Source organism: Hakea prostrata, chromosome 11 (genome assembly GCF_041222555.1).
Source record: "Hakea prostrata isolate BN-2017 chromosome 11, UWA_Hpros_2, whole genome shotgun sequence".
NCBI classification, from domain to species: Eukaryota; Viridiplantae; Streptophyta; class Magnoliopsida; order Proteales; family Proteaceae; genus Hakea; species Hakea prostrata.
In genome coordinates, this window is record NC_142610.1 from 23309516 (window position 1) to 23329090 (window position 19575).

At 36.0% G+C, this 19575-nt stretch overlaps 1 protein-coding gene and 1 pseudogene across 2 annotated transcripts; both read left to right on the forward strand.

Moving 5' to 3' along the window:
* The first annotated feature begins 2684 nt into the window (after positions 1-2684).
* On the forward strand, positions 2685-6813 carry LOC149001016 (putative metal-nicotianamine transporter YSL7; annotated as a pseudogene). Its single transcript, XR_016170670.1, has 4 exons — positions 2685-3245; positions 4673-4836; positions 4936-5168; positions 5257-6813. The product of XR_016170670.1 is annotated as a putative metal-nicotianamine transporter YSL7 (transcript).
* A 7662-nt stretch (positions 6814-14475) lies between these two features.
* Positions 14476-18964, forward strand: LOC149001017 (putative metal-nicotianamine transporter YSL7). The gene is made up of 4 exons (XM_089139404.1): positions 14476-14919; positions 16790-16953; positions 17059-17291; positions 17380-18964. Exons 1-4 carry the CDS (start codon positions 14493-14495, stop codon positions 18674-18676), a joined length of 2121 nt encoding a protein of 706 aa, XP_088995530.1. The 5' UTR covers positions 14476-14492; the 3' UTR covers positions 18677-18964.
* The last annotated feature ends 611 nt before the right edge of the window (positions 18965-19575 follow it).

Below are 19575 nucleotides of genomic sequence, written 5' to 3' on the forward strand. Positions count from 1 at the left end.
AAAATATTTCTATCTAAAACCAAAATGTTTTTCTTATCTTAGTTCCATTTTTTGGGTCAATTGTAATCTTAGTTCATTTGATGGTTATTTTTATTTTATTATTTCTTTATGTTTTTTAGACAAAAATTTTACTTCCACGGATGTTGGCGATGTTGTAACTTGTCCCAAAAGAAATAAAAAGGGAAAAAAATTATAAATTATTAATACAAAAATTCTAATGTATGAGATGCATGTATGTGTTTACAAAGGAATTAATATTTCTATTCTCATGTGTATGTTTTTTACTAAATACTCGAACGTGACATAAAAAAGCATATTTGAAGTGAATCAAGTGACATAAGTATATCTAATTGTTACTTGATAGAATAATCTATGAATATAGAAGTCTCCCATATACAAATACATTTTCAAAACAATAATTTTCCACGTTTGTTAATTAAACTACGAGGTAAGAATTAATATATACTTACATGCAAGACAAATCTTTCTCTTAATGATATTCCAAACAAATCAAAGTATAATAAAATTCTCCTATAACTGAAAAGAAAAGACATGCAACTTGTGTTTTGAAATATTGAACAAGACATTGGTCCAATAAACTCCGCTTATGATGTTTTTCATGTTCAATGCACATCACTTTCATAGTTGTTTTATTCTAGGTGTGCCTCCACTTAAGTTGGGCATTTTATTTTATTTTTTTTTTTGGTTTTTGTTTTTTTCTTTATAATGATAATGAGCTGAAAAATAAATTGTGTTTTTATCATCAAATCGTCATAAAGATGAGACCCGTATAAGACCAGGGGATGAGAGGTGAGTACGAATGGGCTAGATTTTTGAACTCAGAATATATCATTTTAATCTTACAACCTCTAAAAAAAAACCACCCCAAAAAAGCCCCCCCCCCCACAAAAAATTTTAAAAAAAAAAAAATTTCTTTTTTTTTTTAGATAAAAAAAAAAAAACACCAACCCCCCCACAAACCCCCACCCCCCCCCCACGGGGGGGGGGGGGGGGGGGGGCGGGGGGGGGGGCCCCCCACACCAATATATTATAATATATTAAAAAAAAAAAAAAAAAAAAAAAAAAAAAAAAAAAAAAAAAAAAAAAAAAAAAAAAAAAAAAAAAAAAAAAAAAAAAAAAAAAAGTATGAGACAACAAAAAAAAAAAAAGAAGAGAAACACTAGGAATAAACGAGAGAACATATAAGGACGAATCCTGCATCGGTGTTTTAATTACAATTTAACATTTATTAGGTATCGTAAGAATCAAAGATTCATCTTACTTTTTTATTTATTTTTGGGTGTAGGTTTCTAGAGATAAAAAAAAGCAATCAAGAGTCGAAATGCCCCTCGATAACGTCTTCCACTGATTCTAAGTTAGATATGCGGTTTATAATCTTCCCTATCCTTAATAGATTCATTGGATTTTTCAAATGGTCACATGTCACTTTCCAATGGCCCACCAACCAATAAAATTGCGGTTTTCGTGTCATTTCAATATTGATCAAAGTTGAAAATAAAAAGTCAATTTTCTCCGTATGCTCTATTGATCATTGCCATTAAAATGGCATCTTCGCCACGTGTCGGTCTAAGAAAACTCACAAGATGACTTCCAGCTGGGGTGGGCCAAAACTCCAGTTTTAACTTTTAAACACTAATAAGTAATAACCAATAAATAAAAATTAAAAAAAAAAATGTCGTCTGGATTATTGAAATGGTTTCACTTTTGTTCACACGATCTGTTACTTTTCCGCCGAGCTGTTATCGAATCTTTGAATAGATAATGAAAGTAGATTGAGTGGGTCCCACTATTTTTAAGAATCTCTTACAAGTATCTAACTAATTTTTTTTATTTGAAAAATCCATTTGATGAAACCAAAATGTACATCCATTTTCTTAAATTTATTTTATTGTGCATGGATAACATTTGTCTTATCATCGCATAAAAGATTGAGATCTATTTACAAGTCACATCAAAGAGTGTCATTAAATTTATATTAAAAAAAATTGATATTACTAAATAGACCTTAATCCTTTGATTGATGTGAGGACGCATATCATTTATATGTTATCAAGCTTAGATGATAGATTGAGGCACCCGTATCGGTTGTACCAGTATAGGTCAAGGCCGATATAAATGTCTATTGGATTTTTGAACTAGATCAAAGTTGACTTGAACGGATAGAAATTGTTTGTTTGCTGAATTTGAAATAAGATGAAAAAAAATTTTATAAAATTCAAAAAATGATACTTTTTTTTTTATCTGAAATTTATCGGAACCAACTTATGCGCACCTCAATTACATCCTCATGGGAGCTTTATCATCTGCAATAATCAAATCCATGACCTCTCCACTAAGAAGTATTGGATTTACCACTCTACCAACACTGCATTGACAAGAATAACTTATTTAAATTGATAGGGGTGAAATTTTTTCTTTATAAGACATTTTTTTTTTCACCACATCCCTTTAGAAGTTTCACAAATTTCATAGAACTTTGTAGGCATTTGCAATTTTTCTATAATAAAGTAATTTCTTTTTTCCGACAAACGGTGCCGTACCGGTTACACGGGCCAATACCGATATTTGGTTCAAGTATGAAATCAAAACCGTTGGTCTAGAGCCGCTACAAGAAATAAATTAAGACAGAAGTTGAGTTTATGAACAAGTTGGATATTCGCTTTGTAAAGTCTCGTTTGTACAACTTTTCTTAATTGGTGAGATAAGATTTCACTCTTATAAAAAGGAGACCTGCAAAGTGTTTTACTTTCAAGTTTCCAAGCTAAAGATCTCTTAGCTTCTTCAGATTCCAATGGCGGAAAGAGATTCTAGTATAGAGAACAGCAATACCAATGGAGGTATTTCAGATCGGGAGCTAGTGAATCGGAACGGATCGAAAAAGGATGAGAGAAAGCAAGTCGAAGAAGAAGAAGAGGAGCAGCTTTCAGTGGAACAGATCTTTGAAAGCAAGAAGGTTCCTTCATGGCAAGAACAATTGACCCTAAGAGCCTTCGTTGTTGGATTGGTTCTTTCATTTCTGTTCAGTTTCATTGTGATGAAACTCAACCTCACTACAGGTATTATACCTTCTCTCAATGTTTCCGCTGGACTTTTAGGATTCTTCTTCGTCAAAACATGGACGAAGCTTCTGGAAAAATCTGGTTGGCTTAAACAACCTTTTACAAGGCAAGAGAACACCGTGATCCAGACCTGTGTTGTTGCTAGCTCCGGCATCTCCTTCAGCGGTAAGTTTTCCTGCTAAACCAAGCAACTTGTTCTGTTCTTATTGTTCAGTAACCGTAGGATTGGAATTTTCTGAAAATGATTGAGTTTCGCCGCTACTAGCGGCGGTTACATCGGTAGAGAATCTTGTAGGATGGAATTTCTGTTCTCCCTGAGTTTAGTGGCAAAGTGCAGTCGTCGACACTTGTCAATTCCTGGTAACATTTGTCAGTTCATTAGCAGCTTTTCTGAGTCATCGTAATCGTGAAACATGCTAGTGGTGGTGGACTGGTGGGGCTCCTTAAATCTTGAATCAAAATTTTCTCCCAGAAAAGCATGAACACGAATCAATTAAGTCGGTGAACTGATATCTCAGGCCGTTAATTTGTCATTTAAAGTTTCTTGAATTTTTCGATATTTGCTTTCCCGTGATATCTCGAGATTGGAGAACGGGATGAACGGTGAGAACTAAAAGTGAATTACCACTTTTTCTTGCCTTCGGAGATGTAAGTGTAGGAATTTGAGATTTGCCTTTTTTTGATCTTTTATCTTGTTGGGTTGGTTAGCTGTTCCTTTCTTTGGGATCCTATCACATGGGTCATGGGGAGGAAGATACTATTGTTCACAACTGGCTAGACTTGCAAGTCGGGATGTCAATTTGTAGCCTAACTCGTTGAAATCGAATTGTATCAATCGGTTATAGTTTGAACCGGTCTAAACCGAACTTTAATGGATTGTGTTTGAATTGAAGGTGATAGAGGCTGCACCAACCTATTATAGTCTGATTGTGTTTTGATATACCTTTGAACTTGGAAGTATCCTACTTTATGGCCTAATTATTTTTGAAGTGATTGGGTAGGTTAGGTAACTGCTAGCTGGAACTTAAATTTGGTTTTGATTACAATAACCAGCCGCTTAAGTCAGTGTTTGGTTTGAATTGGGTAGGTCTAGAGCCGACTCTCAAAATTATTGTTTTTTAATGAATCTTGGTTTACAAATGAAAATCGATCCAACTATCCAAGCAGGTTTAAATGGGGTTCCTTTTATTTCTTTATCATTAAACCGGCGAGTCAACACCTTTTGGCTTTTGATGGCCCAAATTCTGAAAGATCCAATTTGGATGCTGAAAGAATTACTCAGCCACCGAAAGTTTGAGGGCAGAGGACAGAGGACAGAGACATGCTTGGCTTGAAATCTATATCATATTAGCAATTGGATAGGGTCAAAAATTGAAACAATTGAATTATAGATTGTGTAATTTTCTTAAAGCCCATGTTTAAATTTCATATTAATTTGGTTGAGCTCCTCATGCTGTGAGAGTGAGATGGGTCTTAGTTTCAACGCAAGCTTTGTTGAGACTCAGTTGTTGTTGTAGTAATTTCAATGACTGGTTTGGAAACTTGATTTTCGTTAATTATGTTAATGGTTTAATTTGAATAATGATGTACAGGAGGTTTTGGGAGTTATCTCTTTGGAATGAGTGAGGCTATAGCTAAGCAATCGACAGATTTCAATGATGCTCAAAATGTTAAGAACCCTCATATTGGATGGATGATTGCGTTTCTCTTTGTTGTTAGCTTCATTGGCCTCTTCTCTGTGGTTCCACTTCGGAAGGTAATTTCAATTCATTTATTCGAAAGACTCTAGTTCCCATGGAATTATTTCTTATGTTGGGATTATATAAAATTTATTCCTGTTTCTGGATGTTTTCAGATTATGATAATTGACTTTAAATTGATCTACCCAAGTGGCACTGCAACTGCACACCTTATCAACAGCTTCCACACTCCTCAAGGAGCCAAAGTAGCTAAGAAACAAGTCAAGACATTGGGCAAGTTCTTCGGCTTCAGCTTCTTGTGGGGTTTCTTTCAATGGTTCTATACTGCAGGAGATGGTTGTGGTTTTGCAAGTTTTCCTACATTAGGTCTCAAAGCCTTAAAGAACAAGTAAGTAGGAAGTGATCGATTAGTTATACATAATTATTATTATCATCTGTCAAGATTGATACATATTGTCCTTTGTCTGGAAACACAGGTTTTACTTTGATTTCTCTGCGACTTATGTTGGAGTCGGAATGATCTGTCCACACATCATAAATGTATCTGTGTTACTCGGGTCCATTCTCTCATGGGGTATTATGTGGCCTCTTATAGGTGATAGAGCAGGTGATTGGTATTCTGCAAGCCTTTCTCCTAGTAGTCTCCATGGCTTACAAGGTTACAGGGTTTTCATTGCAATTGCCATGATATTGGGAGATGGTCTCTACAATTTTGTGAAGGTGATGAGCAGAACACTAATCGGCATATCTCAAGAAATTCGTGATAGAAGAAACGCAATTCTCCCTGTTGGCAGCCGCAATTCAGCTACAAGCCACCCCCCCTCTTATGATGATGAGATACGAACCAAACTCTTTCTCAAAGATCAAATTCCATTCTGGTTTGCAGCAGGAGGCTATGTAACTATAGCTGTTATTTCCATTATTACACTTCCACACATCTTCCAGCCTCTCAAGTGGTACTACATCTTGGTCATGTACATTTTTGCACCAGTTCTAGCTTTCTGTAATGCATATGGAGCTGGGCTGACTGATTGGTCCTTAGCATCTACATATGGAAAGCTTGCTATCTTCACAATTGGTGCATGGGCTGGGGCATCACATGGAGGTGTTCTTGCAGGCCTTGCAGCTTGTGGTGTGATGATGAACATAGTCTCTACTGCATCTGATCTCTCACAGGACTTCAAAACAGGCTACTTAACCTTGGCTTCGCCGCGTTCAATGTTTGTAAGCCAAGTCATTGGTACTGCAATGGGTTGTGTCATCTCCCCGTGTGTCTTCTGGATTTTCTACAAGGCTTTCGGTGATCTAGGCGTAAGTGGTTCAGAATACCCTAGCCCCTAATGCACTCGTCTACCGCAGCATGGCTATGCTAGGAACTGAGGGGTTCTCATCTCTTCCAAACCATTGCCTTCAACTTTGCTATGGGTTCTTCTTTATATCAATTTTCATAAATGGAATCAGAGATTTGGCAGGAAAGAAATGGTCCAAGTACATACCACTCCCAATGGCCATGGCAATCCCATTCTACATTGGTTCTTACTTTGCAATCGACATGTTTGTTGGGACCGTGATATTATTTGTGTGGCAGAAGCTAAACAAGAAGAATGCAGATCTGTTTGGACCCGCAGTAGCTTCTGGTTTGATCTGTGGTGATGGGATATGGACTTTGCCCAGTTCGATACTCGCTATTGCAAAGGTGAATCCACCCATCTGCATGAAGTTTCTGTCAAGATCAGAAAATATTAGGGTTGAAGCTTTCTTGAACCCTAGTTAAATTTCAAGTCTCTGTTCAATGGGTTCGAAGCTTTTCCTTAGAACTTCAAATATGCAGCAGGATTTCTAGAGCTTGATTTGAAAAAGAGAAAGAAGCCCTTGTACACAAGACAAACATTGTTTTAAATTTCATACACACTTTCGATTATATGTACAATCCTAGAAAAGGAGAATCGATAATGATCTCAACTATCAATATTTTTATCATTACCAAGCCTAGCTAAGTGATTTTGATTATCTGTTTGGTTGATAGTCTCGGAGTCTCTAAAGTCCATATTCCCTTTATTTTCATGGTGAACAATACATTCAAGCAAGCCTAGCTTTAGCATTTCATGCCATAAGAGAAGACAAAAGGGTATCCATCCATCATGAGATGAACAGGCAAAAGTCAACTATATGGGTTATTCAAAGTCAGGCAATGAGATTCCCAGTCAAACAATCAAACGCTGATCTCACTTGATTCTTCACTAAATAAATAAAATATAGTTAAAAAATTATCTATAAAATTATAAATAGAAACCTAGCATACAAGGTTTACTTAAAATTTGATTCATATAAAGAGTTAAAATAAGGTCAACCAATCAAGCTATAATAAACTCTATTTGTTCGATCATGTCTCTTCTCCTAGTGTTTTTTAGTGGGCTTGTCAATTTTGTGATGAAATGTTAGTGGCCTTACCCTATTAGAATCTTTCATTGGATCTCATCTCAATAGATTCTAAATAGATTTTCTTTCATAGAGATCATTATAAGATAGACATCACTAAAATCAATTTAAATCCATTCTTTGTATATGCTTGTTGCTTTCAAAACAAGAAACTAGAGTGATGAGGATGGAAGAACGTCAAATTAAATATTATTATTTAACCTAAAATGTTATTGTTATCTTAGTTCATTGATGGCTACTTTTGTTTGTAGTGTTCCTTTAGACTTAGGTAGATTTTGCTTCTATGGCTGTTGGTGATGTATACTTCAATTTTTTTTTCTATGTAAGTATGTAACACTTATTTCTCATCTACATGCCACATCATAAGGGGAATAAAAGAAAAAATCACTCAAGAACATGAGTAGAGAACATTCAGTAGATTGTCTAGTTCTTCTATTTTCTGTGTATCTGTGAATCAAAGAAATGATTTCATTTTAAAAATATATGTTAACGACCATGAATGAATGATGGAAAAATTCTCATGCGTGATCATATGCATATGTATTACTCGTATTAAATACTCCTAAATAAACAGTATTTTCTTGTTATTATAGATTGTGTGTTAGAACACCCAAATCATTAGTTTTCTTTTTATGTTGAGGGTTTTTGTTTAGGTCCTTTTATAAGTTATTCTATTGCATAGGCCTGCGGGTATTCGAAATGATCAAATAAGGACACTCTTAACAGAAATTGATAGTTTAATAAATTTTGTGACAAGTGAATTGACGTTTGTGTCCTAAAAAAAAAAATTTTTATTTATATTTATATATATACATATGTATAGAGATAGGGTAAATCATATATATGGAAAAAAAAACAATGTATTACAATCAATACTAGTGAAATATGATTAATCAAGGCTAGGAACAAACTAATCCCTGTCAAAACTATGGAATTTGAAAAGGGCCGATCAGTTGCTCGCAACTTGACAGGCTGAAACATACTGATCCGGTCCAATAGAGAATTTGTTACAAGATTGAAGCTAAGTAATGGGTTCCCTGGCTTGACCATGTAGGATCTCTAATTGTGGTTCTTCACCAGAGACAAGGGATAATTTTTGTGTTCGAGATTAGGTCCCTACGACGGTGAACGTTTTCCATTACGTAATAAGACGTTGGTTGGGGGGGGGGTGGGGGGTGCGGAGGGAGGAGAAAGGGTATGGGGTTACGGCCCGGGTAGGATTTTATATAGTTTTGAGAGACTTGAAAGGAGAGATTTTATAAAGTTCTTCGAATATGTAGGAAGAAGGGGATGGATCCACAGATTAATGTTCTTCAATTAAGAGTTAAGAAAACTGAAGGAAGACGATGGAGAGTACCCCATTGTAGTAAAAACCGATTAAATGTCAATTTTGGCCTAACTTCATTGGATTTGGAATGTCTTGGAAAAAAATATGGTGGTTTTCCACCTATTAACGAACTTATTTATTTTGAATTATAAGATCATTGGCAAAATTCAATTCGATTTGGTTTCCCACCTTCTCCTCTAGCATATGTAAGGAAGGAAACCACAATAAGAACTCAATCGGCGATGCTTATCTTCGCATCCCTCGGTGGAGGTGGAGGTGCGAGGTGGTGGGCTCCTTTTCCATCATCTGGAAGTCGAACCCCAATGTAACACCTCCCCATGGGAGTTTAGCCTTTCCCCCAACTTCCCGCTTTTGCTAACCCCACCATCGATCGCAACCGAGGGATCAAAACTTGTCTTGAAGAGCCATATGATAGGTTTAAAGAAGACAATGTGATATTCTTCCTTTCCAAATTTGAGTTGCGAGAATGTTCTTTATCTTCCCTCCGTCTTAGATTGGTAAAGTTTTAATTTTATTTAATTAATATTTATTTATTTTGTAGTGATCTTTTTTAATAAATTGAAACTAAAATAAAAAAGAAGTCCAAAGGACACGGGGGTATTGTGGCACAAAATTTATTAAACTAACATTTTTGTTAAGTGTGTCCTTATTTAATCATTTATTAAAACCAGGGGGAGGCATATGCAAAAGAAAATTGAAACTGGACAAAAGGGACCTGGACCAAACCCTAAGTCAAGAGAAATACCCTTTCTTTATGTTTACCTTTTAAAGTTATTTATTATACTTATTCAAAAAATATCTTAGAAATTGGAGCCTTTTATTTCAAGTGAATTGACGTTTGATTTTTATTTAATTGAACTATAAACAAGGTTAGAGATAGGGTCAATCAAAGCCAGGGACAATGTCAATCAAGACTAGTAACATGATTAATCAAGGCTAGGAAAGGTTTGATTAGTAATTTTTGGCAACTATCGGGCTAAGGCTAATGCGATCTAGTCCAATAAGAGACAATCAGACCATTAATGGGTTTGGCTTGACCATGTAGGACTTAAGGTTAGAGACAATAATTTTTGCTCTAAAATACAGTTAGTACTTTGTATTAAAATATATAAGGCTGGGTTTGAGATTGCAAAAACCAACCCTATTGCGAATTCGGATCTTTTTTTTATTTTTTTCAAAAAGTGTTTTTTACCGTGGGTCCCACTGATGTTTGTGGTCAGGAAGTTCGCTGATCCAGATTCGTTGCAGCGATTCTCCAACACTGCACTGGACTGGAGCAAAATCCCTTAAAGTCAACAATAAAAATAAAAATCCATTTAGATTATTAAAACGACTTCATTCTTGTTCACACACGACTCTTTGAATTTCCACTGAATTAGCTGTCAAGGAATCTTTTTGAGTAGATGAAAAAAGTAAACCGAATGGACCCACCGTTTCTAGAATCTTTAATAAGGATCTCATTTCTACTACATGTTACAAATAATGAGAATTAAAAAATCCATTTGGTCTAACAAGTCGTCGCCTTGTTTCCATAATGAGTTCAAACAGTTGAAGTGCCAGTACCGGTTCGTATCGGTAAAGGTCAAGAACGATATAAACGCCCTTCCGATTTTTAATTTGGTATCAGTACAAAAGCACCGGTAACCTAAACTGGTAACGGTTACTTGAATCAATATCGGTATTTATTTAAATATGAAACAAAAACCAATTGGTCCAAAGCAAGGTTTAAAGTATCTATATTTGATACAACAAATATGATGCATATATGTCTTTCTTTAGATTGTACTAAAATACATTGGCTAGTAAAATACAATACTTGCACAAGATAATACGTCACTTGACTAATATGATATGACATTCTGTGTTGATGCTTTAAACCTTGGTCCAGACTCCTAAGCCATCTACATGTAAAGTTTAAAGTATTAGTATTGAATACCATATGGTCAGGCGACTTTAAGAGACTTATTGTCTGGTATCAAGTAATGTATTATGTTGATCAATACATTTTAGTGCAACCCAATAGAAAGATGTATCAACATGTATTGCATCAGTTATATTCATTGTGGATAAGTATGTATCGACTAGTATCATGGAATCAATACTCGCTTGGTTGAAAGTCTGAAATCTCTAAAGTCCATACTCCCTTTATTTTTATAATGACCAATATTATTGAATATGGATCGTGCTTCACATTGTGTTGCAAATGGACACGGGTCTCGCTTCTCGGTGAACGGGCATATTTCTTATATTTTGTGGGTCCATATAATCATAGTTTTATTTGTATTTGTAATTGAAACAGGGTTTGGGTCAATTACTAGTATTACGTTAAAATTGTAATTATATTGGGATTAGGTTTTTAGATTTTCATATAAATAATCTCTGTGGGACCTAGGAAGAGAACAAAAGTAAAGAATAACACTTTGTAAGTGAGAGAGTGGTGTGAGGTTTTCTTAAATAGTGAAACTTATTTTCTTTCTGGTGGGCATAGACAATATTTTGTTGAACCACATTAAATTCTTGTTGTGTATTTTACTTGTGTTTTTTCTCTGTTCATGATTGCACATTTGTATTCCTAACAAATATGTCAAGCAAACGTTACTTTAGCATTTTATGCCAGAAGACAAAAGGGTACCCATCTATCGTCCAAATGAACAGGCAAAAGTCAACTATATCAATCTCCCTTCAAGCAAATTGGAAGTTTAAGGGGTTATACATAGTCAAGGCAACGAGATTCCAAGTCAAGCAATCTAAAGCTAATTTTATTTGATTCTTCCATGAATAAATAAAACATAGTTGAAAACTTATCTAATAGAATTATAAATACAAACCCATCATACGAGTTTTACTTGAAATTTAATTCATAAAGAGTTAAAAATAAAGTCAAACTAAGCTAGGATAAATTCATTATATTTGTTCTTGTCTCTTATCCTAGTTTTTTTTAGTGGGCTTGTCAACTTTGTGACAAAAACTCTATTGGCCTTATTTTACAAAATCTTCCATTAGATCCCAATAGATTCTAGAGAGATTCTTCTTCATTCTATTTTAATGGAGATCATTATAGGATAGACGTCACTATATAAATTCAATTCAAATTCCTTCCTTGTACATTTTTGTTGCTTTCAAATAAGAAACTAGTTTGATGAACCTAAAAGAAAATTAAGTTAAATATTTCTATTTAACCTAAAATGCTCTTACTATCTTAGTTCATTGCTTAGTAATGTTCCTTTAGACTTGTTAGGCAGATTTTGCTTCTACGGCAGTTGGTGATGTATACTTTAACAAAAATTTTTAACTATAAGGTGAGGTTTTCTTTTTGACCTTAAGGGAATTCAAACTCTAATTATCTATATGAAAACATTATTCTTTTGTCAACTAAATCACCTCTCTCAATTATAATCGCGGTTCAATTTCAGTGTTGTGTAGTTATAACCGAGATTTCGATGTCGACTATTGACATCACAATGTTGCGCAGTACAAAATTCAAGTCTTGGCCTCTAACTTTGGTCATTCAACTATATTTTTTTTGTATCTAAGGTTCATCCGGGCCAGTTTACGCACACCTCAATTACATCCTCAAGGAGAGTTTTATCGTTCGCAAAGTTGGAATCCATGACCTCTACACTGAAAAGTATAAATCTTACCACTATATTTTAATAATAATCTTTGTCAATAAAATGATATTCTTACCAAGTGTCAAACTATGAAAACACACAAGATGATCTTCCACTAGAAGTGCGCTGGAGAGGAGCAAAATCCCTCAAGTAAACAATAAAAATAAAAATCCATTTGGATTATTAAAACAACTTAATTCTTGTTCACACGACCCTATTAATTTTCCACTGAATTAGCTGTCATGGAATCTTTTTTTGAGTAGGAAGTCAAAGAATCTGACTGGACCACCGTTTTTAGAATCTTTTAAAAATAATGAAAACGAAAAGTCCACTTGGTCTAACAAGCTATCGCCGTTATTTCTATAATGAATTCAGACGATAGCTTGAGCTGTCAGCACCAGTTCGCATTGATATATGTCAAGAATGGCGATAGTTGAACGGTTAAAAGTCCAAACTTATATGGAGAGGTCTTAACTTTGCACTTATTTGAAATAATAATAAAATAAATAAATAAAGTTCGATTTTGAATCTAGTATCAATACTTTTTTTTTTTTGATAAACAGCACTTCATTCATATAACTAAAAGAAGTACAAACATAACTGCATGAGAACATAAGGTTCGAAACGAACCAAGGAGCAGACAAGGACCAAACTGTCGTACATGCAATAGACAGTGTCAGCCAGGGTAAGGGTTGGGTCAAGTCCAAAATGGATCACGTCCACAAAACCCTTAGAACAAAAACACCAATAAAGCACTAACACCCACATAGGGGGACAAACAACACGCCTCGAGGGCGGACACATAACTCCTATAGTTGTAGCAATGGTAGCAGCGAAAATGCGGATCGGACCTGCCATCCGGCTCTGCCGTATAGGCATATCTATCAAGCTCGACGCAGAAGAACTTGTACCCAAAGCTGGAGTTGTTCTGCGGTGTGCACCAAAAGGAAACGCTGCAAGCAAAGGAGTTGTTATGTGAAAAAACAAACAAAAAAAACAAAAAAACAAAAAAAACTACGCAACCGCAGATCTAAGGGGAAACCCTAGATCTGATTATTAACTGAGAATGAAATGGAGAAAGTGAAATGGAGGCAAGAAAGAGGGAGACGGAGATGGGAAAGAGGAGTAGGGAAGGCAGGCGGAGGGGACGGGGGTGAGAAATAACAGAGCCGATGGGAGAGAGAAACAAATAGAAATTGAGAAAAAATGGAAAAAACAGGGAAATGGGAGAGAAATAGAGAGGACAGGAGAGAGAAACAAAAGAAAAGGAGGAGGTGAGAAATGGGAGAGAGAACAGAAAGGGCGGGAGAGAGAAACGGGAGAGAGAACAGAGATGCCGGGAGAGAGGACGGTAGAGAGAACAGAGATGAAGGGAAAGGGAAAGAACTGGAGGAGGTGAGAGAAAAAACAGAGAGAAGAGACGGGAGAGAAAGTCGCGGAAGAGGAGAAGGAAACCGGAGATTGTGACGGAGACGGAAAGGAACAGGGGAGGCGGAGAGACTACTCAGGAGAGCCTCTTCGCCTCAAGCTTCTCGATCTGGTGGAGGAGTTGCAGAGCTTCCGATCTGGAGGAGGCGGAAGTCCCACAGTTTTGGCTATCTCTTTTGGGTTTCACACCCGGATAATATAAAAACTTAAAAGCTCAAAATGATAAGATGAAGTACAAGTATGATAGCAATCTGGTATCAATACAAGATCAAAGCTAAAGTAAAGTGGCATTTGTTCGAATATGAAACAAAAATGATTTGGTCGAAAGCAAGGTGTAAAGTATTTTTGAACACAACACGATATTAGTCAGCACATATATTGGATACAACTAATACGATGCATATTAATGTCTTTTCTTGAATTGCATTAAAATACATTTCCTAATATAACACAATAATTGATATGAAATAATACGTCTCTTAATATCATTTGACTGATACGTGATATTTGAAGCTAAAACCTTGATCCATACTGTAAAATCACTTGCATGCAAAGTTTAAAGTATTGATGTTGAGTATCACATCGGTTAGTTGATTTTAAGTGACGTATTGTCTTATATTTGATTATTGTATCATACTCATCAATATAATATTGTAGTGCAACTCATTAGACAGACGTATCAACATGTATTGCATTGATTTATATTCAATAATACGTATTGACTAGTATAGTATGAATGCTTTAAATATTGCCTACATGAAATTAAAAATAATAAACTGCATGTGAGTTCCATTGAAGTTGAATATTCTCTTGAAATCTCTATAAAAAGGACTCTCTAAAATATTTCAGTTCTAAGCTTTCAAGATCTCTTAGCTTCTTTAGATCAATGGCGGAAAGAGATGATACTCTAGAGAGCAGCACTACCCATGAAGGTTTCTCAGATCCACAGCTGGTGAATCGTCAAGGATCAAAGAAGAACCAGAGAAGGCAAGAAGAAGAAGAAGAAAAGCTTTCAATAGAACAGATCTTTGAGAGCAAGAAGGTTCCTTCATGGCAAGAACAATTGACTCTAAGAGCCTTCGTGGTGGGATTAGTTCTTTCGTTTCTGTTCAGTTTCATTGTGATGAAACTGAACCTTACAACAGGTATTATACCTTCTTTGAATGTCTCTGCTGGGCTTTTAGGGTTCTTCTTTGTGAAGACATGGACGAAGCTTATGGAGAAAACTGGTTGGCTTAAACAACCTTTTACAAGGCAAGAGAACACTGTCATCCAAACCTGTGTAGTTGCCAGCTCCGGCATCTCTTTCAGTGGTAAGTTTCCTGTTAAATCCCAACTTAGTTTTGTTTTTGTTGTTTGCTAACCGTAGGATCAGATTTTCCGACAATGAATGAGTTTTTCGCCGCTATCACCGGTGGTTACAGTGGGCGAGAAACTAGTAGAATGGAATTTTGGTTCTCCCTGATGGCATGGTGACAAAGTTCTTGTCGCTTCATTTGCTGCTTTCTGAGTCATCTTAATCATGGTTCATCTTCAATGGATGACCCATGAGGTTGACTTAATTGACAAAGACTAAGATCCCATAGGTAAAAGGTCAAAGAATTTAAATTTCACGAAACCTAACATATATTAAGTGTATTCTGGTTTTAAATTTTTTTTTTTTTGGTTGCCAACCCCAGTTTATAAACCGGTGTTCGACCCGCGTCGCACACCTGGCTATGGTAGGTGAATCACCCAGCGGGAATTTTTGCATCCACAAGATTTTGATACCGGAACCTTGCTTAAGCGGACCAAGCTGCTTATTCTGGTTTTAAATTAAACACGTATCATAAATTTACCATGCGAATTAATTAAAAAAAAGTCTTCTTCATGTGGTCAGATATTCCTTCGAGCAATTAATCAAAAGTGGGCCACCCACCATAATCAAGTCTTTACTATCTCACATATTTCTTAGGATGATGAGTTAAATGTTGTGATAGTATAATGTTTTTGTAAAAACTTAGAAAATTCTTTGTGTAAGACTTTGATGAGCAACCCACACAACTATTGGTGGGATATCTTTCTTGTGGGTATGGAAACCGCATGTGAAGCATGAGTATGATTGCAGTAAGATCAATTGGATTGGATTTTTAAAACTTGATCTTAAATTGTTTGACCTCAGACATAATTCTATATTACTATCTTGATTCTACCAAAAGTATCTTATATGATAGTAAGATTAAATTGTTGAGTCAAGCCAATCCTGCTAAAGTACTAAATCATGACTAATCCAGTGTTCAATCCGGGTCGCACACCTGACTGTGGTGGGTGAGTCTCCCAGCAGGGATTTTTTGCATCCACAAGGTTTCGATACCCAAACCTTGCTTAAGCGGACCAAGCTGCTTACCACTTCGACCAACCCCGTTGATGATAATTTACTTTATCTATTGATTTATTGATTTATTTATCTACTAATTAAAAAATAAAAAACAATTTTACTTGATAAGAATTCTTACAAAAGAGATATATTCTAAATTACATTTATAAGTAAATTTAACTAATTCCAATTTTAATATCAATTGTTTTTCCCGAACAAATATTTTGATTTAAACTATTCAAATTAAATAAATTGGTTTTGTATAAATAATTTTGTTACTAGTTTCAAGTTTTTTTTTTTAATTTTAAAATTTCTTTTGAAATTTTTTATTTTTTAATTTACTTACTCCTAAGTTACCAATCTTCACGTTTAAATATGATTTTTATAATTTATTAGTTAACTCCAAAAATCATGTGATTTTTATTTTGGTTGAAGATGAACGGTGAGGTTAAAGGTAACCAATCCGGTCGGGTCGGCTGGCTGTTCCTTTCTTTGCCATCTTGTCGCATGGGTGGGAATGATTCTAAACCCGACCGGATCCGACCAATTCCAAACCGAAATTTTCCGATCCAGAATAAAGATCGCCCTGAAATAAGTTAAATCAGAGTCATCAGACAGATCTTTATCTCTATTTTTTATTAAATTAGTTGGAGCTTTTTTACTTTTTTACCCTTGATCTGGTCCCATCATGTCGGATTGCTCCATAAGGATAAGCCTAACCTAGGCTTAATCAAATCATACAATTTATGATTTTGATCATAATTGGTTTAGAAACTTCATTATCGTTTTGATGGCATTAATGGTTTAATTTGAATGATGATGAACAGGAGGTTTTGGGAGTTACCTCTTTGGAATGAGTGAGGTTATAGCTAAGCAAGCAACAGATTTTAATGATGCTCAAAATGTTAAAAACCCCCATATTGGATGGATGATTGGGTTTCTCCTTGTTGTTAGCTTCATTGGCCTCTTCTCTGTGGTTCCCCTTCGAAAGGTGATCTCATTTAAAATTCAAACAGTCCAATTCCCATGGAATTTTTAATTTCGTTTGCTGGGATTTGATATGAATGTAAACTATTTTTTTCCCTCATGTTTTCAGATCATGATAATTGACTTTAAATTGATCTACCCAAGTGGCACTGCAACTGCACACCTTATCAACAGCTTCCACACTCCTCAAGGAGCCAAAATAGCTAAGAAACAAGTCAAGACATTGGGCAAGTTCTTCGGCTTCAGCTTCTTGTGGGGTTTCTTTCAATGGTTCTATACTGCAGGAGATGGTTGTGGTTTTGCAAGTTTTCCTACATTAGGTCTCAAAGCCTATGACAATAGGTAAGTAGGAAGTAATCGATCAGTTATACATAAATATTATTATCATCTGTCGAGATTTATACATAGTGCTCTTTGTCTGGAAACACAGGTTTTACTTTGATTTCTCTGCGACTTATGTTGGAGTCGGAATGATCTGTCCACACATCATAAACGTATCTGTGTTACTTGGGTCAATTCTTTCTTGGGGTGTTATGTGGCCTCTTATAGGTGATAGAGCAGGTGATTGGTATTCTGCAAGCCTCCCTACTTCTAGTCTCCATGGCTTACAAGGTTACAGGGTTTTCATTTCAATTGCCATGATACTGGGAGATGGTCTATACAACTTTGTGAAGGTGATGAGCAGAACGCTAATCAGCATGTCTCAAGAAATTCGTGATAGAAGAAACGCAGTTCTCCCTGTTGGTGGCCACAATTTAGCTACAAGTCCACCCCCCTCTTATGATGATGAGATACGAACCAAACTCTTCCTTAAAGATCAAATTCCATTCTGGTTTGCAGCAGGAGGCTATGTAACTATAGCTATTATTTCCATTATTACACTTCCACACGTCTTTCAACCTCTCAAGTGGTACTACATCTTGGTCATGTACATTATTGCACCAATTCTAGCTTTCTGTAATGCATATGGAGCTGGGCTGACTGATTGGTCCTTAGCATCTACATATGGAAAGCTTGCTATCTTCACAATTGGTGCATGGGCTGGGGCATCACATGGAGGTGTTCTTGCAGGCCTTGCAGCTTGTGGTGTGATGATGAACATAGTCTCCACTGCATCTGATCTCTCGCAGGACTTCAAAACAGGCTACTTAACCTTGGCTTCGCCGCGTTCCATGTTTGTAAGCCAAGTCATTGGTACTGCAATGGGTTGTATTATCTCCCCTTGTGTCTTTTGGATTTTCTACAAGGCTTTCCCTGATCTAGGTCAAAGTGGTTCAGAATACCCAGCACCTTATGCACTCGTCTACCGCAGCATGGCTATGCTAGGAATTGAGGGTTTCTCATCACTTCCAAGCCATTGCCTTCAACTTTGCTATGGGTTCTTCTTTATATCAATTTTCATAAATGGAATCAGAGATTTGGCTGGAAAGAAATGGTCTAAGTACATACCACTCCCAATGGCCATGGCTATTCCATTCTACATTGGTTCTTACTTTACCATTGACATGTTTGTTGGAACTGTGATACTATTTGTGTGGCAGAAGCTAAACAAGAAGAAAGCAGATATCTATGGACCCGCGGTAGCTTCTGGTTTGATATGTGGTGATGGGATATGGACTTTGCCCAGTTCGATACTTGCTATTGCAAAGGTGAATCCACCCATCTGCATGAAGTTTTTGTCAAGATCAACAAATATTAGGGTTGATGCTTTCTTGAACCCTAGTTAAATTTCAAGCCTGTTCAATGGGTTCGAAGCTTTTCCTAATAACTGAATATGCAGTAGGCTTTCTAGAGCTGGATTTGAAAAAGAGAAAGAAGCCCTTGTACACAAGACAAACATTGTTTTAAATTTCATGCACACCTTAGACTATATGTACAATCCAAGAAAAGGAGAATCAATAATGATGTCAAGTATCAATATTTTTATCATTACTAATATGTGAAACGAGCCAAAGTGATTTAGACTTTTTTCCCACAAGATGTGATGATTTTATTAATCAAAAACTGGCTTCTAAAGCGCCCAACATTGCATATCCGAACCCCATCATACATGAGAGAACCTCAGTCGTGAGCACCCCACTGCTAGGAAATCTGCAAATATGTTTTCTGATCGACGGAAATGACAAAACTGCACCGAACAGAAACCTGAAATTGACAGAGAGATGTGCTCTAGAATTGGGGTAGTAGCCCAATCCACCTGGCTACCCAAGCCATTCAACCAAGCCACAATTGATAGACAGTCCGAAGAGAGTGTAATGTGTTGTGAATCTGTGGAGTTGAGGCAAAAGGAAGTGTGTCATGGCCATTGCACTACTATAACATTTCCATGTAAACTGTTGACAAGGTTTAAAGTATTCCACGATACCATATGATACTAGTCAATACGTATCCGTATTTGACCCAACCTATACGATACATCTTGATACGTCTCTCCATTGAATTACATTAAAATACATTAGTCAAAGCGATACAATACTCGATACAGGACGATACGTCTCTTAAAATCACCTTACTGATACGATACTCGATACCGATACTTTAAACCTTGATTGTTGAAGCTTCGATGCAATGGGGAGTCTCCAAATTATCCTCCATCTGGGATCAAGTTTGGGTGTTGTTGGAGCCT